Source organism: Hyla sarda, chromosome 3, assembly GCF_029499605.1.
Source record: "Hyla sarda isolate aHylSar1 chromosome 3, aHylSar1.hap1, whole genome shotgun sequence".
NCBI classification, from domain to species: domain Eukaryota; kingdom Metazoa; phylum Chordata; class Amphibia; order Anura; family Hylidae; genus Hyla; species Hyla sarda.
Window position 1 is genome coordinate 416,774,522 of NC_079191.1, and position 24,046 is coordinate 416,798,567.

General features: G+C 40.9%; 1 protein-coding gene across 10 annotated transcripts in view; it reads left to right on the forward strand.

Annotated features, from left to right (window-relative positions):
• The window catches only part of PROX1 (prospero homeobox 1), a 118,677-nt gene that overhangs the window by 63,892 nt on the left and 30,739 nt on the right, over nucleotides 1-24,046 (forward strand). For 8 of the 10 annotated variants that reach the window (XM_056568303.1, XM_056568300.1, XM_056568301.1 and 5 more), the window contains 2 exons: nucleotides 7,264-7,353; nucleotides 17,442-17,636. In XM_056568303.1, the coding sequence (XP_056424278.1) occupies nucleotides 7,264-7,353; nucleotides 17,442-17,636 (285 nt within the window). The remainder of the gene's footprint in view (nucleotides 1-7,263; nucleotides 7,354-17,441; nucleotides 17,637-24,046) is intronic. The other 2 variants (XM_056568307.1, XM_056568308.1) reach the window with 1 other exon arrangement.

The following is a 24,046-nucleotide window of genomic DNA, read 5'->3' on the forward strand; positions in this document are numbered from 1 at the left end:
CCGTCCTACCTTACCCACCAGTAACAGAGTACAGAGCTTAACGGACACTCGTGTCAAAGCTGCCTGTAAAATATGGGGATAAAGGGGAAGGAAAAGGGAGACACGACTTCAATAATTTTACCACAAAAGCTACGGCGAAACCAGAAAAAAAATATTTGTGGGGCTTTCATTTGTACGTAGCGCACTTTTCGGATAAAATTACACCTTATCTTTATTCAGTAGGTCCATACGAATAAAATGATACACAACTTATATAGGTTTGATTTTGTTTTACTTCTGTTAAAAAATTATAACTTAATGCACGAAAATTTGTAGGTTTAAAATTCCCTCTTCTGACCCCTAAAACTTTTTTATTTTTCCATTTACCGGGCGGTATGAGGGCAAATTTTTTGTGCCATGATTTAAAGTTTTCATCGGTTCAATTTTTGTTTTGTTTTTGATGGGACTTTTTGATTGTTTTTTTATACATTTTTTTTAGAGTATACAAAGTGACAAAAAAAAATATGCAATTTTGGACATTGGTATTTTTTTTTACATATACACCATTGACTGAGAGGTTTAATGAACATTATATTTTTATAGTTCGGACATTTACCCATGCGGTGATACCACATATGTTTATTTTTATTATGTTTTTATATTTTTTGTATAGAATTTGGAAAAAGGGGTTGTTTAAAACTTTTAATTAGGAAGGGGTTAATGTGTGTCTTTATAAAGTTTTATTAAACTTAATTTTTTTTTTAACACTTTATTAGTCCCCTCAGGGGACTTTTAGGAGGAATCATTAGATTCCTCATACAGATCAATGTAATTCCATAGAACCACATTCATCTATGTGCTCTGCACTCGATTGATAAAGCCTGGTTCAGCTAGGCTTTATCATTGCGAGAGTCGGGACCAGCGGAGGAACTGAGGTAAGCCTCAGCCGTGGATCGCCACCCCCCCATTCCCCCCGCACGATCGCCCTGCGGGGGGGAGATCCACCCCACTGGACCATCAGGGAGTGTTTACAGGTCTCTTTAGACACCGCTGTCGATGTGGCGATCTAAAGGGTTAATAGCCGTCCGCTTCGATCGCCGCATGTCAGCTATTAACGCCTGCCCTCAGATACAAGAATCAGCTCAGGGCCGGCCGATATGGTGCAGGCTTGAGTCGGTTGAGTATACACATCCTTGGTCATTGAACAGTAATTTTTTCCCTTTTTTTTTAACAAATTACTGGTCCCCTTCGGGGATTTTTATTATAAATCATTAGATTCCTCATATAGATCAATGTGGTTGTATTGTACTGCTTTTATCTTTGTGCTCTGTGCTTGATTGATAGAGCCTGCTGCAGACAGGCTTTATCAATTGCAGAGCCATGGACTGACAGAAAGGAGAGGTAAGCCCTCCAGCTACCTAAACAGTGAATTGCACACCCTTTCCCCCACCCCCGATTGCTCCTTGACCAATTTAAAAAGATCTGTCTGGTATCTTTGTGCGGCACCATATTCCCCTGTATAAAATCAAAGTCATGTAGTGCTACATTGTGTGCCCATAGATATTTATGGGTACTTCATTATGCACCGTACTGTATACACCTCACCAAAAGACCACCTCTTTGAGAAGACTACTTCCTTATGCAGACCAAATTTTGTGTGATAGATAGTAGTGCTGGGCGGTATACCGGTTCATACCGAATAAACAAAATAAACTTTAACTCACCTTCCTATGTTCCCCCGTTGCTCTGGAACCGGCCTCACGGTCCATCCGCTGCTCTTGCTGCTTCTTAGATGACAGTGCGCTCAGCCTATCACCACCCGAGGCAGGACATCGCTGCGGCCGGTGATAGGCTGACGGCTCTGTGACGTTCCCATCCCCAGGAAGCAGCATGAGGCTCGCATAGCTGGACCGTGAGGCTGGTAACGGGGGAATGTAGGAAGGTGAGGTAAAGTTTATGTTGTTTATTTTTGCTGCCCGGGCACAGGATAGTACAGTACAGCGCAGCGGCTGATAATTATTTGGGGGGGGGGGAGAAAAGCAGCACTCGCGGGTCACATGTGATTAGTCCCATCATATGATTAGGGGGACAGCGCAGCGCTGGGCTGATAAACCGGAGGGAGGAGAGAAGAAGCGCCCACGGGTCATATGATGATGGGGGGGTAAATACCGTTAAATACCGTGGAACCTCCATAATTTACAAAAATACTGTGATACACATTTTTGGTCATACCGCCCAGCTCTAATAGATAGTTCCACCATATATAATGCACCCCTTAGAAGACCTTTTTTGGGGTGGTCTTCTGAAAGATGTTGCACTGTTGTTGTATGAAAAGATGCTGCCATAGGTTAAACACCAGATTTTATCCTGTTTTGATTGTGTTTTACATTTTCCTGTAGTAGTATCATAAATGTTGCAAAACTACATCTCTTTGAGCAGGCCAGTTGTGGTAGTATCGCAACAGCTTGAGAACTACAGGTTGTAGTCAACTCCTAGCAGTCGAACAAAAGCTGAGTGACAGGGTTTATTTGATGGCGCTTACCGCTGTTAACAATCAGCCTTGTAATATGGTTACATTTCACATCCATTATTATCTTTTATAGGTTGTTCGATGCATAGAGCAATTGTTTGTACATATTTTGACAAGTCCTTTAGTAGTGTCCCAGTGGGAATAACTCGCACAGACCTCATTAGATCCTGATAGAAAGGCACCGAGGGGTCAAGCATAAAGAATCCCTTTATCCCGTATTACTAAGCTTATTGCCCATTCCCTTAAACTTTCTCTGCTCTCAATTATACAGGCTGTGAACTGTGCAAAAGAATGGGTGGAGTGAGCAGGTTATCTGCAGACAAGTCGCACTAGAGAGACTTACTAAAAGGCTAGGTTTCCACACCAGAAAAACTGCCACAGGTTTTTCCTATGTTTTGGCGATTTAATGTATTTAACGATTTTTTTTATTGCGAAACTTGAACACATTTTTAATAAAGTTTGTGTGTTTCAGTTTTTTTTTTTCTCAATGTTTAATTTTTTTTGTTAGTACTACTACTCCCAGCATGGAACAGACTGTTCCATGATGGGAGCTGTAGTACCTGTACTAATAGAAAGATCATCCTGGGTGTCACTCCTGACACCCAATGCAATTGTCCTATCTATTGCAGAGATGCGGAGCGGCTCTATACAGCACTCGCATCTCTGCTCTGTACTCCGGCCGGCCAGTGATATGAATAGATATTCACCTCACTCATTCATATTTTCAGCCCAGAGTGGGGATTGGCCAGATGGTTGCAGCCAATCACCGCTCTCAGCGGGAAATATGAATCAGTGATGTTCTATTCACATCACTGGCCGGCCGGAGTATAGTGCAGATCATCTAGTGTAGATAGGACGATCGCATCGGGTGTCAGGAGTGACACCCTCTGTGATCTGTTCTTAACTGCAGGTACTACTTCTCCCAACATGGAGCACACTCTGCTTCATGCTGGGAGCTGTAGTACCTGCATTAATAGACAGATCGCAGCAAGTGTCACTTCTGATCGTCCTGCACAATGTATGGATGCGGGCTATTCTCTTCTATGGTCCCCTGCACTGATGTATATATACACCTATTCATATTTCCCACAGATTGGCTTGGCTGGAACCATTCGGCCAATTACAGCTCTCTGGAGAAATATGAATAGGTGTATATATACGGCAGTGCAGAGGACCATAGAAGAGCGTCTGGCCCCATCTATAAATGATACAGAAGGATTGCAACGGACCCGGGGCGATCTGTCAATTAGTACAGGTACTACCACTCCCATCATGGAACAGTGTGTTCTATGCTGGGAGTAGTAGTACTACCTAAAAAATATTTTAAAAAGCGCCAACAAAAATACCAAAGTTAAAACCCACATGGTGTTTTTCTTGGGGAGGAAAATGCCAAGATTTTCCTTAAAAAACACCTTGATTTTTCTCAACAAGAGGTTGTTTTTTTAAAAACTAAAAATAGCTGAAAAACGCCAAAAGGATTAAAAAAATGCCAAACTGAAAAACGCCAAGTGGATATAGCATTTTGCAGTTCCCTATTGATTTGCAGCTAACATCTGGCCGCAGCGTTTTTTCACAAAAAAAAATGGGCGTTTTTATTGGCATTTAAAAAAAAACAAAAAAAAAAACTAAGTGGAAACCTAGCCTTTTTATTCCTTTTTTTTATATTGGCCATTTGCTGTGGAGATTCCAGCCCTGAACTGGTTAATTTTTACTGCTGGAGCTCATTCCATGTAGTTCATTGTTTGGCTATGTTCACACTACGGAATTTCCACAATTTCGCACCAATTCCTTTCAGCAAAGCTGAATTTGCACAGTATTTTGGCGGAATTTGGTGTTCTTAGAACACAGAATTCCACCGAAATTCAAGCCCCCTTGACTTCAATGGGATTCTTCTGTGGAATTCCACAAAAGACTGGTCTTATATTTTTGCAGCTTTCGGAATTTCTGCAGAAGAAATTCTGCTGTCTGAATGGGACTGGGGAATCCCATTGAAATCAATGGACAGTAAATCTTGGCGGAATTTCTGGAGGAATTCTTCCACAGAATTCCACACGGAAATTCCGCCCTGTGAACATACCCTTAATTTCCAGATTGCAAACTACAGATTGTTCCTCATCAATCTCTATTTTGGTTATTAGGGTATGTTCACACTGAGCAATTGGAGAGGACTTTAACGGGTAATTCCTCAGTTCACACTGAGGAATTTCCACATGCGAAATTCCGAGGCAGAATTCCATTCTGCATTAAGAATGAACATGTTCTTTCTTCATGCAGAATCCGCATGTAAATCTCCATAGATCGCAATGTAATTTTTTTTTTCCACCGAATGCAATTCCACGCAAAAAAAAAGGGGGAATTCAAATTGGTCATCCAGCAAAAAAAACAAACATTTTCCTCCTACATTCTGCACGGAAAATCCATGCAGAATTCTGCATTAATTCAGCGCAATTTCCGAGCGAATTCCACGCAAATTCAGCTTGAAAAAAAAAATTCTGCGGTGGAATTTTTAAGCGAGAATTCCTTGCCAATTCCTCAGTGTGAACATACCCTTGTAGTTATAATATTATTACTAATAATAATAGTAAAGTACAGAAATGTCACAGCGTACTGTGCCAGCAGTAAACTTATGATAAAGGCTGAATCTGTGTTTCCAAAGGCTGTCTGGGAATGCTGGGAGATGTAGTTTTGCAACATCTGGAGGCACCCTGTTGGGAAACACTGGTATAGGGTAAAGCTTTATTATACGTTTACATTTTGAAAACATTTTAAAGTTGATTGCTTGAGTATTGCCGATTCACTTTACTATTATATATACTAGTGTAGACAACAACACATCATTTATCACATTGTACATCATCTTGGAGCCATGTAAAATGTTTACAGGTGGTAATGCTTTTAGAACAAACCTGTATGTAAAGGCAATTCGGCATACATTTCAGTTTAAAGATTGTGAAACCTAAATATAGTAAATGACTATTGAAGCTTACAGTCTACAATAAGGCTACTCTCACACAAATCTAATATGTGCATATTTGTACACCAAGCCAGGCCACAGGCTAATACCCCTATTAGCAGCATTATAGATCGTATGATGCCTGATCATTTGCCTGTAATATGGGCAAAGAAATGCATCAATATTACGCTCATGTGAAACAAGCATAAGAGATAGATAAAAGTGTCCACTTGAGTAGATAGTAAGTACAAATAGCTTCTTCCCATCTGGAGAAATCAGCGCAGCCATACAGTATAGGGACATTCCATTGATTTCAGTACTGTGTAATACAGCATTTCCCCTGTGGTGGCGCTGCAGGGAAATTAAAGGGGTATTCCAGGCCAAAACTTTTTTATATATATATATCAACTGGCTCCAGAAAGTTAAACAGATTTGTAAATTACTTCTATTAAAAAATCTTAATCTTTCCAATAGTTATTAGCTTCTGAAGTTGAGTTGTTGTTTTCTGTCTAACTGCTCTCTGATGACTCATGTCCCGGGAGCTGTGCAGTTCCTATGGGGAAATTCTCCCATCATGCACAGCTCCCTGGACGTGACATCATCATTGAGCAGTTAGACAGAAAACTTCAGAAGCTAATAACTATTGGAAGGATGAAGATTTTTTAATAGAAGTAATTTACAAATCTGTTTAACTTTCCGGAGCCAGTTGATATATATATATATATATAAAAAAAAGGTTTTGCCTGGAATACCCCTTTAACTATCTGATGATGACTGCTGATAACTGGAGAATTCAGCAGTAGGACAGCTGTGATCGGGTCATCATCAGGGGATCCATAATACAAATGGATTGTCCAGACCTGGACAGCTTCTTTAAAGAGCCATGTATAATAATAATGATATTAATGATAAGTCCACATATTGAGCAGCACTCAAATCACTCACTCCCTGTCCCCTTTGGGGTTCCCAGTGTTAATTCCAAGTTCACTGTGTGAACACAGCCGCAGTCTATCTGAGGAAAATTTGTAGTCATAATCTATCAATGGTCTCCAATTTGTAACTTTTCAGCTGACGCAGAACCACAGCTCAAAGCATGATCCAGTAACCAGAAGCTGGAAGTTGTCCCACAGAAGTTAGCCCACAGCCTGTATACTGCATACAGATTTACTGCATTACGCTACATTGTACTCCAGGGAGCTACCATCTACCATACTGTATCCTCTTGTGGATTTGTTTAGAATAATTAGGAAGTTTTCCTTACACTAGAGGTGCCTCATCCCGTGGGAAACATGAATCAGCCGCAGAGATTCCTCTGAGTAGATACACAGGTTCTTTTTAATTGCGATTCATTTTAAAACACTAGCGCATTAACGCACTACAGATGTCTTCGCTTGTCTTTTCAGAACAATTGATCCTTCTTTTCCCGTCTTTCTGTGGAAGACAAAAGGGACAATAACAAACAATTAGCAAAATGAAAAGCAAAATGTTCCCTTAGTTATACTTGGGCAGAAAAGTACAGTCAAAAAGCTTCCGGCAGAAGCTCCATGGTTTTATCATTTACCATTGAAAATATTAGACATCTTGTTGCTCACAATCTTATTTGCTGTAGTGATGTATAAAATATACACCATATTTATTTTTCTATTGTCAACCTACATTGTAAAAAAAAAAAGCTATCTGTGAATAGAGTAGTTTATCCAACATAATATGTTTGCTGTACCTTTATGGACTGTTCTACAGTACTAGATAATGTACATTTACCTGCAATAATTTTGTTGTTTTATTATTTATAACCTGATAGGAAGCCATAAACACAAGGGAGCTGTGTGCAGTCTATGCTGGTGGCAGTCACATATGCCCTGGACCGCTGACTATGGGTATCCGCTATGGGGTATGTTCACATACTGTAAAAAAAATAAAAAATTATCACATGAAAATACAGCCATACAAAATATGGCCATGAACATACCCTAGACGCCAGAGGTCCAAACATTGTGACCATCCAGAACTTTACATAGAATTAGTCATATTTATTTCTTTAAAAACATGTTGCATGATAATCCTGTATAGTCCCCTGGTTCTTACTCGTAGCAAAAGGAAAACATTCAGAGGCCCATTAAAAGTTTCTTGCAACATGTTTTTAAAGAAGGGCAAAGAAAAGATTCATTCTATTTAAAGTGCTGGATGACCACATTTTTTTATATTTGGATTGTTGCTCTGCAAGTCAACAGAGATTCTGTGTGCTACAACAATAAAGACTGTTCAGCCTGGATAGTGGATGAGGTGACCATATCATTAAAGGGGTATTCCGCCCCTAGACATCTTATCCCCTATCCAAAGGATAAGGGATAAGATGTCAGATCGCCAGGGTCCCGCTGCTGGGGACCCCGGGGATCGCTGCTGCAGCACCCCGCTATCATTACTGCACAGAGCGAGTTCGCTCTGCACATAATGACGGGCAATACAGGGGCCGGAGCATCGTTACGTCACGGCTCCGCCCCTCGTGACGTCACGGCCTGCCCCCGTGAATACAAGTCTATGGGAAGGGGGCGTGGCGGTCGCCACGCCCCCTGCCATAGACTTGCATTAAGGGGACGGGCCGTGATGTCATGAGGGGCGGAGCCATGACGTCACGCTGCTCCGGCCCCTGTATCGCCCGTCATTACGCACAGAGCGAACTCGCTCTGTGCAGTAATGATGGCGTGGTGCCGCAACGGCGATCCCCGGGGTTCCCAGCAGCGGGACCGCGGCGATATAACATCTTATCCCCTATCCTTTGGATAGGGGATAAGATGCCAGGGGCGGAATACCCCTTTAAAGAAAAGTTGCTAAAGTCGCAGGACTGGTTCAATAATGGGTATGGGGGCCTCCTGACAGATGATAATGTTTCTATAATGCTCTTCCTTAATCCGAACATGCATTTTACGTCCTTCTTTGGGGGGGGGGGGGAGTAGGTTATGAGTCACTTTCAAATACAACAGGTGATATTGCACCCATGATGCCAATGTACACAGAGCTTCAGCTGCTAATGATATCAGGCTGTAGTTATACCATGACATCCATGTTGCCAAGCATACACCTATGTACGTGCAGCTGCCAACAGCTAAGCTGAAGGTATGTGACCATTGATCATTGATCTCATTAGCTTTTAAGGACTTTTTGGGTTGTCCAAAAATAGGGATAGTGTTGAATTGGAGAATTATCACTTATAATCCATAGCTGTTTTTGTGGTGAAAAAAACTTTTCTTTATACTATAATAGTTCCAGTCAATCTTACAGATTGTGGGCAGAGTTTATCATTTTGTGGCTAATAACATTGTTTTATGTGGCCAATTTGTCAGATGATCGCTGGACCTAGGAACACTTATTTTCCGATAAGGGGCCCATGTAAAACGGTCTTTTGTAAGTAAGTCAGAAGTTGTTTAGAAGTACTACTACTGTGAATTATGCTTAGTTCCGGGCCTGAGGGGGAGGAGCATGACACAAGGACCACCAAACAACCTGTCTCATGCTCCTCCCACTGTACTAGGTATAACTCAGTGTATCATTTTTGCTTTGGAATGTTCTTTCTTTAGATTTTTTCATCTAATAATTTAGTCCATATACATTAGACACTTACAAAGAAATAATATCCGCGAACCTTGTTTTCTTCTTGTCCATTCTCCAGACATATAAATGTCTACTATGCATGTGGATTACAAATGCCTTGCTGGGCCCATTGCTCCTCATTTGCCTGCTCATTTACACATTCCTGTTCCCATTTCCCACCTGTCAGATAACATCCCCTGTGCCCTGGAAGTTATGTCTGTATCACGGGGCTTTTCAGGTCATCACAATCTTACACAGCTTGTAAGTATGTGAATAGAGAGAAAATGAACTCTCACCCAAGAGGTTGGCATTCCCCTCTCAGCTGTTCCATTTGTAACTGCTCTTGCCTCCATCTTTTTTTTTTTTTTTTAGCGCTTTCGTTGTTTTTGTTCATCCTTTATCCCGGCATTCCCCAATTCCACACAAAAAGAGCTCTAAATCTCCCCTGCATGCCCTGTTGCTAAATGATGGCGTGCGTGCTCACTTTTTCTCGCCCTCATTAGGTCATTCATGGCCATTCTAGAAAGGAGAGAGAAAAAAACTCATTTTTTTTCCTTTTTTTTTTTTTTATATTCTCTACAGTACTCCGGTCTATGTGAGACAATGCCTTATAACAATACAGGAGCCTAATCTCCATGTCAAAGCAATTTTCATTCCCCAGTGCACAGACCGCTATCATTTTGTAATGTTTTGTTTCTTCTTTTAAAAGAATAAAAAAAAAGGAACAGTAAGCCGTCACGGGGGCCTGTCGTCCTTATCTCAGTGTCTGGAAATTTGGCCAGTGTATTTTACTGCGCAGATAAAATGGAAAGAACTCCAAGTTCAGCAAATCGTAATGGGTTTAAGTTCTATTGAGATCGGTCTACCAGGAGATCAGATAAACTGGGGTCCTTCAGTTGTCTTTTTAATCAGGTTCCCCGCAAGGCTGAATAGAGACAGAACAGACACACACAGCGAAAATATAATTCTTGGATAGGTTAAGTACATGTTTGAACTCTTGCAAGCAGAAGCGATTTGATGATGACTTAATCATTTTCTGGTCAATTATCTGTAAGGACCCTTGCAACTGCACGGCAATTATGATGCAAGATGGCCTTTTGGGACAAACACCAGTCTCCCTGCTTCTGTTTCCTCAGATTCCCTGCCACAAATTTTCATTCACTTCATTATCTCTGTTAACATAGAAACAACTTTCTGTGCAGTAATTACAGCCCCAATGCACACTTTAGCTGTCATCTTGATGGAGGCCTGGATGTCCTCATGGCGGTGTTGGATAAGTGTTCTTTGTTGATTTTTGATTAATGTACACGTCTTCCTGGAGCTTAGGGGAAAGTGAATGCCTGCTATGACAAAAGGCAGGGGGGGTTTACATATCAGCTTGCATGATTTAAAGCTATGGGTTTATTGGCTTTGGCTTGGCAAGCGAGGGGCTCATCTGTTGTTTAAAGGGAAATTCAAGCTAAACTTCAAGTCACCCCGCTCCTAAAGAATATCTTATAACAGTTGCAAGGGAAAATCGGTATAAATGGGTCCTATCGTAACACTTTGGAAATTTACCATAAAGTTTTCAAATTTATACGGGACTGTTTTTATGAGGCTGTAATATGTCTGGCTCAGGTATAAATTAATGTACAATTCTATAATTTCATGAGCACTATAAGAAAAGTATCAAATTAAATAAATAGGAAGAATATTACCCACCCTGAAAAGCAAAACACAACAGAGAAAAAAAATTATTAAAAGAGTACTCCGGCCCCAAGATATCTTATCCCCTATCCAAAGGATAGGGGATAAGATGTCTGATCACGGGGGTCATCACGATACTCTGGCCCCATAGTCGGGACCCTTCAGACACGGAGCAACCATCGCTCTGTGCAACCGACACAGGTGGGTGCTGCATGCGAGATTGTGGGGTTCCCCAGCGGCGAGACTCCTGTGATAAGACATCTTATGACATCTTATTCTCTAATAATCATAAGGACGAAGCTAATATTTTTTAGTATTATTTTTTATTTTTTTTGGAGGGGGGGGGGGACTTAAAAAAGAAAAAGCTGCTCCCTGGCCCACCACATCCATCTCAACACAGCAGTCAAGACTTAGCATAAACCCGAGTGACACGGCCTGTCCCCATCAAGGGTTCGAGAGGAAATTAGACATCTTGTCAGCATGGACAAAAAAATAGAGAGCCAGGGAGAGAGTATTTTGATTACATTTTAGAGCCTTATTTTATGTTGAGCTATTTTTAAACCAAAACATTTTATAATGGAATTTTTTTTTTTTTAAGGTAAGGTTTTTCTTTTTATTTATCTTTATTCAAATTAATTATTCTTTTTTGTGTCCCATTGGGGGGACTTGAAGCTACAGTCAGCAAAATATATGTTTTCCCATCCTTGGTATTCCAAAGCATAATTGTCTGTTAGCGCACCCATTACCTAATACCTATCACAGACCTGGGGACTTTTGTTAGGCCCCTGAACTGCAATACTAACCTATGGGCACCTGTGATAGTGATACCTCCCTCTTTCAAACTCCTTAGGTGCCACAGTCACTATTGACCATTCTGACTAAGAGGTTAAACAGATGGTCTTGGAACTGTACTCCCATAAATAAACACACGGGCAGTACCCAAGTGTGCATTTTGACATACACATAGGGGTTAAAATATGGTCCTAAAAGGGATGCGCCAGTTTACTATGAATAATCGCCCATCCAGTATATTTATTTTGGCATATGTCAGGGCCCCTCATAGCCTATGGACACATTTAGTGTAAATAGCTGGAGGTTTCCTGGTGTATGTGGTGCACGTCCCCCACAGATGTGTTTTGAAGATATCATAAAACTTAAATACTTAAAGAGTTTTTGTAATTTAAAACAACTTTTGACATAGTTCCCAGACATTTCAAAAGTTGTCATCACACCGGATCTCACTGAATTATAAGCCAGATAAGTGCGTTGCAGCTCGCTCAACTCCCCAGCTGGTCAGCAAATCTGACCTTTTCCCTCCATAGACTGCATAGTAAAAAAAAGGTTGCATTTGATTGACAGCTGGGGAGTGAGGCATAATGCATAGAGCTTCAATGCATAGACTATTATATATTGTGCAGCTCACCTCTTACACATGACCCAGCAAATTCACAGGACTAGACATGATCGCTAGAGATGAGCGAACGTACAGTAAATTTGATTCATCACAAACTTCTCGGCTCGGCAGTTGATGCTTATCCTGCATAAATTAGTTCAGCTTTCAGGTGCTCCCGTAGGCTGGAAAAGGTGGACACAGTCCTAGGAGACTCTTTCCTAGGACGCTATCCACCTTTTCCAGCCCACCGGAGCACCTGAAAGCTGAAATAATTTATGCAGGATAAATCATCAACTGCCGAGCCGAGAAGTTCGTGACAAATCGAATTTACTGTAAGTTCACTCATCTCTAATGATCGCCAAGGGTGGGCACTACATCTGTACGTGTCCTCCATTGATGATCCCTTAAAAACTTTGGCTGTAAGAACCCCATCAAAGTTCCTCATTGTGAGGACACACCTTTTTGAACCATATCTAATTTTGACATGACAGTATCATAATATTGGAGGAGGTTTATTGCCACAACAAGGAGTCTGTGTGATTCTTAGGCCATCTGTATTTAAGGATAAAATAAGGATATAAAGGCATGTCAGATGTCAAGTTACAGAAGAGTAAACAGGAGAGTTCAAGTCTGTTGTTGTGCAGGCTATATAATGAAATATATACACACATACCTACAATAGTACTTACTTTATTATTGTAATGTCCCAGTACAGGACATGGTCCTGCACTATGTTTAGGCCCTGTCAGGTTGAGTCCCTCAGTGACCTGGGGGCTCTCCTGCAGTGTCTCCCCTGCTGTTATTCTATGTGTCATTCATGCTCATAGGATTATAGTCAGTGTCCTTATGTATATCTAGTCTAAAGGACCTGTGAGATGTCTGAAGGACCTGTGAAATGTCACATGTTATGTTGTCACATGATGTTCCCCAGAGAGCCCCAGCTTAACCTATGACCCGCAGCTTGACCAATGGGCCTCAGTCCAGCCCCCACTATATAAAGGGGCGGCCATTAAAATTCTCGCTCTTCTCTCTTGCCACCTGCTACTGAGCACAGCAACCACCAGCATCTGGAAGGCCGTAAAGCTACAGTCATTCCAGTAAGTCAAAAGTCTATGTCTGCTGTCACTACAAATAGCCAAGTCCAGCCTATAGTCAAGCCTGAAGTCAAATCTCTAAAGTCTGTTACAAGTCTAATTGGTCCCAGCAAGCTGCAAGGGCCTTCTGGGTTCCTGGCCACCTCTCTGGGAATTCTGGCCTAGCTTTGAAGATAATTCCATCTGTCTTAACCCAGTAAAGCCTCCGTTAGACCATAACTGGTTGTGGACTCTCCTTTCACTAACTAGCCATTGGAATAGCGGGGATGCCGTTTGTGTGGTTCCGGTACCTAAAAACCACTCTGGCGTCATGAACACTAGGGGTTAACAACATCTTGCCCCATAGGTTAATACCATCCGGCCCCACCACCTACACCGCTACACCCTGTGGTCCCGCTATGCACCATGGGTCACCACATTATAGTCTAAGTCATTGTTTCCCAGCCAATGTGCCTCCAGCTGTTGCAAAAATACAACTTCCTAGCCAAAGGCTGTCCATGCATGCTGGAAGTTATAGTTTTGCAACAGCTGGAAAAATGCTGGTCTAATGGTTGTTGCAGTTTTTATTTTTACTGTTATAAAGGTTTTCTTATCTTATAAAAGTGATTCCATATTAATATCACATGCCATGGCTATATGATGGGGGGGGGGGGGGGGGGATTGAGGCTGAATCCCACATTCCAGAAAATAAAGGATAGATTGGCATAGGGCTTTGCTGCTGTTTCCTGGGCAGATGGTGACTGAGGCCACTGTGCAAAAGAAAAATATTAGGGTCATTTTTCGGATGGGGAACCCAGAGGTCTGAAACCCAGCAAACATGAAGTGATGGTAAATCCTAGCAATGTGTGGTGAGGGTGGGATGAAAGCAGATCAGAGCAGAAATACCTTAGGGGCAGATGGCATTAACCCCTTGTGTTCGTGACACCAGGGCGTGGTTTTACCTCTACACCACCCGAAGGTTTACCGTTGGATCCTGGGCTAGGCACGGGGGCAAATAATGACCAAGTTACAGAACAACAGCAACTTTACTGAGTCAGACAGGTGTAATAGTCTAGGCCCAAGGAGGTGACCAGTGAATTCAGAGACCACAGGGCTTGCTGGGACTTATAGTGGACATGGACAATTTGATGCAGGGCCACGCTGACCTGAGACAGACTTGACCTGGACTGACTTGACTGAGACTGACTATGACAGACTTCACCCCGTTTGTAGCTTACAAGGTTTTGACTTTCCCCTGTGGGGTAGTAGACTTGTGGAGTCGTGGCTGTGTGGTAGACTTTGGGCCTTCCTAGGACACCAGACACTCTCAGGACTTGACCTCACTGTAGCTCAGGAAAGACTCAAAGAGCAAGAGGAAGCTCCACCCAGGGCTTATATGGGGGAGACTCTGGAGGGGTCCCATAGGTCACCCTGTAGGTCGCATGGTCACTGGTACCTTCCCCGTTTAAAATCACAGGACAATAATACTTAAAGGCATACAACAATATATGTACATTACACTAAATAACATAGGCACTTAAGATGATACATAAGGTACAAGTACAGGGGGGGGGGGGGTTGCAGAGGTCACTGACAAGGAGTCTGCCTGACAGGGCAGCAGCACTTTAGAAGATGGGACTAAATCCTTCAATGGTCTCTAGGAAGTAGAAAAACAAACCTCAGATGAGATTCTGACACCCATGAGGTTATTTGACAAGTGTGACATCATATTATTAAGAAGGAAAAGTGGAAGTGAGTTGGAGGTCACAAATAAATAGCTAGGGTCATGATCCCCAGCAGCACAGAGCATGTAAGGAGAGCAGTGAGATGATGTTGTAGGTCAGAAGGCAGTGACCTATCCATTCATGACAGTGCTGTATGTGATGTGTGAAAGTTCATCAATGTCATGTTGGAGTATATATGTAATATGTAGGCTAGTCACTATAATTATTATTAATGATCATTTACATAGTAAATAATTAATGTGGCCTTTGATTGATCGATTGATCCTATAGTCTTTCATATGCTGTCAATGGCTGCAGTACAGCTTCGTGATTTTTTATTTTATTTACATATGTTGGTCATAAAAAATGTTATCTTTTTGCCCATGTAGTCATGTGGTCACCTACAGAGATGAAATAATCTACAGATTTTAGATAATCTGAGTTTTTCACTGCATTTTGAGTGTTGGATGATCACAGACAATCCCTATACTAGAGCCGCCTCCAAAGATTTCACCAAAAAAAGCAGTGGCCACTACTAGGGAAAATGTAGTACTGCATGTGGGTAACCAAATGAGATTATAATAATACATATATGGACCAATCCACAAGAGTCTAGAGGGATTTGGTTGTTAGTCTAAGACAACCCCTATAAAATCACATTAAAGTGAGTTGTGGCAAAAACTGCTTGTGTGGATACAGTCTAAAACACCAAAGTCTTAATTTTCCTTTATTTTTAGAAAGGCTCAGTATTTCTTTAATGAAGTTCTGCAGTACAGACGAGCTGTAAAAATGACCCTAAGTAATGTGAAGAGTGGAAAAAAAAACTGGCATTCTTGATGTAATAAAAGGCAAATAACTTTGCGAAGTTTATGGGAATAACATAATGAGAAAACAGGGCAACAAATGACATCTTAGCACACTAAAGTTCAATTGAGATTATTATCTGTGCCAGCAGTGCCATCCCAACACACAGATGTAGCAGAGGCTCGTGTTACCAAATGTTTTCATTGTGCATTAGAGATTACCTTCTATATAAAGTGTATCTCGAGAGACCTGAAGAGGATAAACATGACTGCCTTTTTAGAGCAGAAGACTGAGCAGCCAACCTTGCTTCTCCTTCGACGCTCTCCAAATCCTCAGCTGTACCTTTGTATTATCTCCAGTAATAGAGGGGGCTGCATGACACTCTTATTATAGTTTACTTGACTTCAGAGGGATCTAAGCTATATTAATAGCTTGAACAATGCCACATGTGCTTGCCTTTGTCACGGATACCCACGTATAAATGTTATAGTAGAGCATTGTTTTCCATTAGTCTTGTGTTCGCTTAAGCCCGAGCTGACTGAAGCCAGAAGTTTTGCTGACTTTAGCCTCTGCCATCCGTTTACTGAGCTACTTTTCCATCTCTTTCTTATATAAAATAACTTATACAAGATGAACGTTCCTCTTTGATCTTGTGTATTGGAATGAGCACCTTTATGAACAAGGAGAGGTTTGATAATAGAGATGGACCGCAGCAGGTTCCCATCATCGCCTTAGGAGGCCATCACAATATGTCTTGTGCTTTTTCCATAGCTGGCACCTTCTTGAACAGCAAATATCTGGAATTAGACTGCATGAAGTTATTGAAATTGCCCAGAATGAATGTATAGAATTATTGTGCAGTATAAGTAAGGCTTAGTTCACACTTGCATTCAAAGATCCTATTATGGTTGGGAGTCATTTTTATAGCAAAAATAGCATAGTCTAGGGAAATTTTCTTAATAGAACCACAATAGACCCAATTAAAGGGGTTATCTTGAAATGGAAAAAAACTAAGATGATTTCTTAATTTTTTTTTTTTAAAACAGTGCCGCACGTGTCCTCAGGCTGTGTGTGGTATTACAACGTGACTTTACCTCAATGAAACTAAGCTGCAATACCACACACAACCTGAGGATATTTGTGGTGCTGTTGTTTAAAGAAGTCAGATCTGTTTTTTCTAATGCTGGATAACTGGGTCACTGGAATCTATTTGGTTCAGTCGGAAATCAGACCCATCACAATATTCATGGAAGCTTATAACCAAAAGTCTTTAAGCTAATGGGAACAAAATTTAATGTGTATATAATATTAGCCCTGATATTAGACCCTCTGTGGTCATAAGACTTTTGAGGAGCTATCTCATGTACAATGTAAAGATACAAGGTTTTATATGTACGGTAAGGTTGGAGCAGATAAGATTTTACCAAGCCTGAATCTAATGAATTGACCATTTAGTCTAGTAAAAATCGTATCGCTTTCCAAGTGTTCTGATTGCCCGGAGAAATCTGGTGTGACACAGTCCAGAGTCTCATTCCAGTCTTCTCCAGGGAATCCAAACACTTGGAAAGGGAAAAGACTTTCACAAGACTAAATTAATCGACAGTCAATGCAATAGATTCAGGTTCAGTAAATCTTACTGTAGATTCAAGACTCTATTTACAGCATCATACGGTAGTTTTATTTATCTGTCCTTTTCTCATCTGTGTTACAGTTTAACAGATGCATTACCTCTCAACTCATAAAGTGGTTCAGCAACTTCCGGGAATTCTACTACATCCAAATGGAGAAGTACGCCAGGCAAGCCATTAATGATGGTGTAACCAGCACAGAAGAGCTGTCCATCACCCGGGACTGTGAGCTATACCGGGCCCTAAACATGCACTACAACAAAGCCAATGACTTTGAGGTAAGCCCATCGCTCTAACAGTCTCTATTTGTGCATCATCCTTGTTTCTTTTACTGCTCACTTTCCAAGGAAGGGTCCATAGGGATTTGTAAGGGTAGGCTCACACGTGCCGTATTTTGCTACGTATTTGTTGAAGCATACGGTATTTTCCTACCCATTGAAGTTGGTGGGTAGAAAAATCAGCTGAGTAAATTGTTGACTTCAATGGGTAGGAAAATATGCAGCAGCAAATACGCAACAAAATATGGCATGTGTGACCCTACCATAAAGGAGAAGCTAGTCTTAGTCTCTCCAGATTACATCTTGGGTAGCAAATTGCCAGAACTCATTAAATTCCCTTCGTTGGTTGACTTATACATTAAACAGAGGCCTCTGATGGATGCTGTATCCAGGCATCTGTTACCTATATGATCCCAATTTAACTAAAATGTTTACCTTGCGGTATACATTTTCTTACAGGATACAGTTGGATGGACTTGCATAGTCTACTATACTATTCTACACCCTTTTTTTGTGGTATGCTGCACTGATGGAGGCCAAAATGACATTCTTTTGGCCTCTTCCATGCTGGTGGAGCTCTATGGACATGCTCAGCATGAATGTCTGGAGCTTTTCCCAGTATATAGATTAAGCAGGAACCAAAAATGGGAATGAACTAAGGCTAAGAGACCATTGGGGATATTTATCAAGGCTTTACACCAATATTCTGCCATAGAAGGTCATAAAATTAAACCAAAGCCATGGTTGTGTGCAAGCATTTCAAACAGTTTCCCTTTCTGCACACCTGCAACACTTTTAAGATTGGAATAATGCAGTATCAGCTCCGTCCCTCTCCTCTGGTTCCCGTGCTCAGACTGGTGGGTGGCGTTCCCATCCGTAGGTAGACAGCAAAATGAAAAGATGTCCAGCACCAGGAAGGCAGGTAAAATCTCTTCTTTATTGTGGCATAAATAAAAGTAGGGTACACAGAACAGATAGCCTACACGTTTCGGGCTGTAGTGCCCTTAATCATGATGCCATGATTAAGGGCACTACAGCCCGAAACGCGTAGGCTATCTGCTCTGTGTTCCCTACTTTTATTTATGCCACAATAAAGAAGAGATTTTACCTGCCTTCCTGGTGCTGGACATCTTTTCATTTTACTTTTAAGATTAGGTTGAGCTTAGCAGGAGGGTTTTGACCTCCCACAGCCAGGCAGTTTTATCATAACTTACACCAGAAATTGGTATAAGTTATTCCAGAAATCAGCACCAGCACATAGCCTAAAGGACCCTCATTTATGGCATTATTAAGTAATCAGACTCACATTAGTGCAGTTTCTTAATAATCTTGGACAGTGTTTCCTAACCAGAGTGGCTCCAGCTGCTGAAAAACTATAAGTCCCAGCATGACCGGAGAGCCAAAGGCTGTCCTGGCATGCTGGGAGTTGTAGTTTGTCAGCAGCTGGTGGCACCCTGGTTGGGAGACACTGATCTAAAACCGTCCATTGTGCCATAATAGAACTGTAACACAGATTCCCAAGAGCAAAAAATATTGTACCTGTTGCATAATAGGGAAAAAAGTAAGTTCACTGGTATGCATTGACGATCATACGTGCATTAAAAATTAATATTTTTAAATAATTATAAAAAATAAATCATATTTCTCAAAATAGAAATTTAAATTTTTTTCTCAAATAAGTTAAACTTTTATGGGCCCAGATCATTTCTTAGAGATGAATGTTCTGTCTGAGATCTCGTAACGTGACGTTTTTGCATTGGTCTTTATTAAAAGTATTTGCCTTGAGCAATGCAATAAAAAGTTCCACTACAGCAACTAAATAAAGAAATGTTAATTTACAAGGATGTCATTAATACTGCACCGTCTGCGTTTCGTGCAGTTCTGAACTGGCAGTGTGAATTTTATAGTTAGACACATTAAACTGTTTTATATTACATCCTTAGGCCTCATACACATGGTAGGGACTTGTACAGGGGGCTGCATGATGTCCCTGAGGTTACAACTACCCTTTTGTGTCAACAGCTTATATGCTTGTCCCATGTTAAAGAGTACAAGCAAATCAGTGTAGTCTGACCCTTTAGAATATATAGTAGCAAGAAGTTTCAGGACCAGACTACACATAGAGTTTGTAGTCTGTAACTATGGAAACACATATGTATATAGAAACTGTAAACACAAACAATTGGAGATAATTGATTCAAGATTACTTGCAAAATCATTTTAAATTCCAAAATCAGTTGAAACAGTGAAATATCCTTTAATAGCTTTAATAATACTTATTATTATAGTGTAAACTGCCAGGTGACCAAAATGTACTGTACTTTGTGCAGGTCCAAATACTCCTACACTCACACATCACACTAGGACGGTGCTACCTTTACATCCAGCCCCGTCTCTTGTACGCTGTCTCTGATTTCTCATACGTCACAGTGCGTCATCCATGTTAATGGTTTGCGTACAGCTGACGCTGTCTATGTGTTTGCTGAATGTGACATTAACCTTCCTCCTTCCTCCTGCTGGAAAGAACAAAATTTGTCAGCCAGCAATGAAATTGGATACAGTGTTATTTTTTTTTTAGCAAACAGAGCATTTGCCATATTTAGCCTCGTCCGCTCCTTCCAGACACATTTTGCTGATCCTTGGCTGCGATTAAACCTCTGATATGAGGCTGTTTCCTCTGAAATCACCAGCGTGCCCCTTATACGGCTCTTGTACCCCAGCGTGCTTTTCAAAATCTACTTGACTTTCACTTACACTTGTGATATAGGTTAAGTACTGGCAATGATTAAGCAGTGAACTTGTCCCATCATAAACTGTGTCGCTGACTCGCCATTCCCTGTAGTTTGCCCTGCGTCAGGCACTTAAAAGCAAAGTCACATTTGATGCAGGAGAAGATTCTGGCCTTGTCATTTTTAGCTGTAGCCTTATGGCCAATAACCAGGGGTGCTTACAGCACAAGAATACAATGGCCCACATTATTCTTTGTTGATGGCCAGTATTTCGTATAACTGCTCTTCGCTCGTGTTCACATTTTGACACCCTTGGGTGATGCAGAATTCACTGCGGGAATAATTAAGATTGAATGTACGCGTCCAATGTAAAATGTTAAGTGTCTGGTGATAAGAAACAGCAAATGGCATTACAGGGTGAGATAAGTTGAGAAAGATATATACTGTAGGAGTATGTACTAGAGCACAGATTTGATAGAAGCGTTTATTTAAAAGGGGTTTAGCTTCTTCTGACATGTCAATCACATGGGTCATATGGGTCATGTTAGTATGCGTCTGGAAGCTGAGACCCTCCATACAGCCCAAAATGAATGGGTCCATGAGCTGATTCTAGTAGAGGGATGACCAAGCATTGTGGTCACCTGTCCATTAGATTCATTAGTAATACAGTTGAGTGAATTTACAGTAAGACACACCCAAACAGAATCTAATGAGTTGGCCATAATTTCCTTTAGTCTTGTAAAAGTCATTCTAATTCTCCAGGTCTTCTGTTATCCTCGAGAATTATGGAATAAAACTTTAGACTGTGTCATTCCAGACTTAGAACATGGAACACCTTTTACAAGACTGAATAAATCAACTGCTTATTCCGGTTTGGCAAATCTTACTGTACATTACTGCAGGCTCCTTCCCTTCTGTGTAAAATCCCATAGCCACATGTAAACAATGCAGCTGACATGTCATTTAGTGGGATATAGTCATGTTCAGTAGACCAGTTCCTCCAAAGGCTCCAGTGCTGTTTGCATATAGTTCCAGAGCCATAAGATGCGGCAGTCATGTGACCAGGTAGATGTGACATCTATGCACATCAGACACATAGATTATATGCTGCTGTGAAGGTTTATTAATGACATTTATTAAAATACAACCAGTATAAGTTGACTGAGAAAGTAGACATATGTAAACTTTGGTAATGACTTTTCATATTGCTGATAATAGTAAAAAATACAGGAAAGAACAAGGATTAAATTTCATTTTTTTTGGAATGGTTGCATGCCAGAACTACTACACAGTTGTCAACTGTATAGGGTAGAAGTTCCAGTCAAGAATGAGGACACCACTAGTGACTGGTTCTCTTTAAAGAAAGTTCAACCTTTGGAGAACCTTTTACAAAATATAGGTGAATCAAAATAGAATTTATTTAATACTTTAGTACAGTAATATGATCCCATAATAACAGAAAAAGAACAACATCTAGATAAACTAGTGATTCTGCAACTAAGAGTCTCACCTTGCCCTGTCAGGGAATAATTAAAATTCTACTTTCACAACAGCTAGAGTGCCGGAGGTACCCCCAATGGTATTCCCAACGGTCCCTGTCACCAATGGGGTTTATAATCCAAAGTCCAGATTAACCTATCAGTATGTTTTAGAGTGTGGGAGGAAACCCACACGGACACTGGGAGAACATACAAACTCCCTAAAGTTCCATCACTTAATTTCCGCCACGTGAACTGAGCACCGCAAAAGCCATTAAGATCAATGGGAATGCGCTCCACAGCAGAGTCCATGTGGAATTCCTTATGGGTATTCCGAGCAGATTTTCTTTAGTGTGAACGGGGTAAACAACAGTCTATAGTCTGACAGGAGGACATCTGCATTTAGAAATTCCCACAGTCCTGCAGTTTATTATGATGCGACCTACACAGTCAGAGGTAACCGTGCTGATGATATCATTATTTTAGTGGATTACTATTGAAGCAGTTCATGTCATCTGCTTTAGTTTTCGTTCACCTCGCAGTGTTCCGCTCACAGACATACAAACTTTGATAGTATTTCCTCATCAAACTCAAATTACTTCTCTGTAATATCACCTGTAGCGCTCTGGAGAGCACAAAAAGTCAGACAAAGAGGCCGCATCCGAGTCACCTCTTTGTCAGGGAGATTGCTTTTCTGTCCAATAATTGTGTTTCTTTATGCCACTTCCTCATTGTGTCCTAGATGTTCACCGATCACTGAAATGAAGTGGGCAAAGAGGTTTGTAGTCTTTGTTTTAACGTCACTCATTAGCCCTGTGTCTCCCTTGTCCTTTTTTGGGAGTGTCATTGGCTCCGATTTTAAACCCCTGTGAGATCCACTTTAAACCTCCTTACTCAATGTCTCTATTAGTTCTACCATACCGTGACCCTTTTTTTTTTTTTCCAACATCCTTAAAGAATAAGATACAGTGTAATGTTGCTTTACTTTCCTTATTGTTCTTTGTTGAGGTGAACAAAGCATTTTCTACAGTGGCTATAGCACATAATTATACAGCTTTCAATAGCAGTGTCTTGGCACATATCAAAGTTCAGAAGAGGCTTTGGAAAAAAAAGATGTTTTGTGGCAGCCTAGGGAGGGTCTCATCTTTCCTTCAGAAAATAGTTCAAGGCTCTTCTGTCAAGCTTCCCTACTTAGAGCTTTCTCTCCTCCTGCTTCATAAAGTTTAAAGGGGATTCAGTGGAGCTCTGTGATCTCTTTCCTTTGAAAGATTGTGCACAGAGCAGTCCTTTGACTTCAAGAGTTCACAGATTCATGTCTTTAGGTATCATATGTCTGACCTTATCAGTTACTCTATTTAATGTAGGAGAAAAGTCTAAACTCTTTGTGTTGGCCTGTTTTGCATCTGTGAAATGATTTGGTGAAAAGACCATCCTTTTTAATACACCACTGAGAAGCCATTTCTGGCTGTAACCTACCCTGTGGATCTTTTCGGAAAGACAGAGAAGGGAGAAAGGAAAGAAAAGGCTCCGGCCTTGTGTCTTCTATACGGATGATTTCACATTTACAATACAATTATGCAATAACAGTCCCATACAAAACAAACCTTTTTTCCGCTTTCTGCCTTCCCACCTCTATCTGATGCGTCGGCTGCATTGGCGCTTCTCTGCTGCCCGACAAGCCTAAGCATTTTATGTATTGTGCTATGTTGCTGCCCGAGCTTGGACAGCCCTAGCATTTCCCTTGCTGTGACCTACCCTTAAGGCCCTTATAATTAATTGTCCTTTAGAGATTAGGAAAGTTCAAAGACAGTGTGTGCTCGCGATGTCTATTGTGTGACATTCACATCTCCTTCATTACACAATAAAAGGTTATCAATAGGCCGAAAACAGACTCATTTCTAACAGCTGCCAGTGATTAATTTGGCGGCCAGAGCAGAAATCAATCAGTTTCTCCATTTTTATAAGGGAAGAGGAGGAGACATTTCTTAGTGTTGTTCAACTAAAATGATCCCTATTATTGAGTTGTGTTGTTACAAAACTCTGTAAAAGGATTCAAGGGGAACTTGGTCCAAAGCTTTACTCCTAGGGTTTCAGATATAAAGTTATGGTTCCATAAGAGAGCATCACATAAAAACTTAAAGGAGTATTCCAGGAATTTTTTCTATTTGACTATGCTACAGGAGCTGTAAAGTTAGTGTAGTTC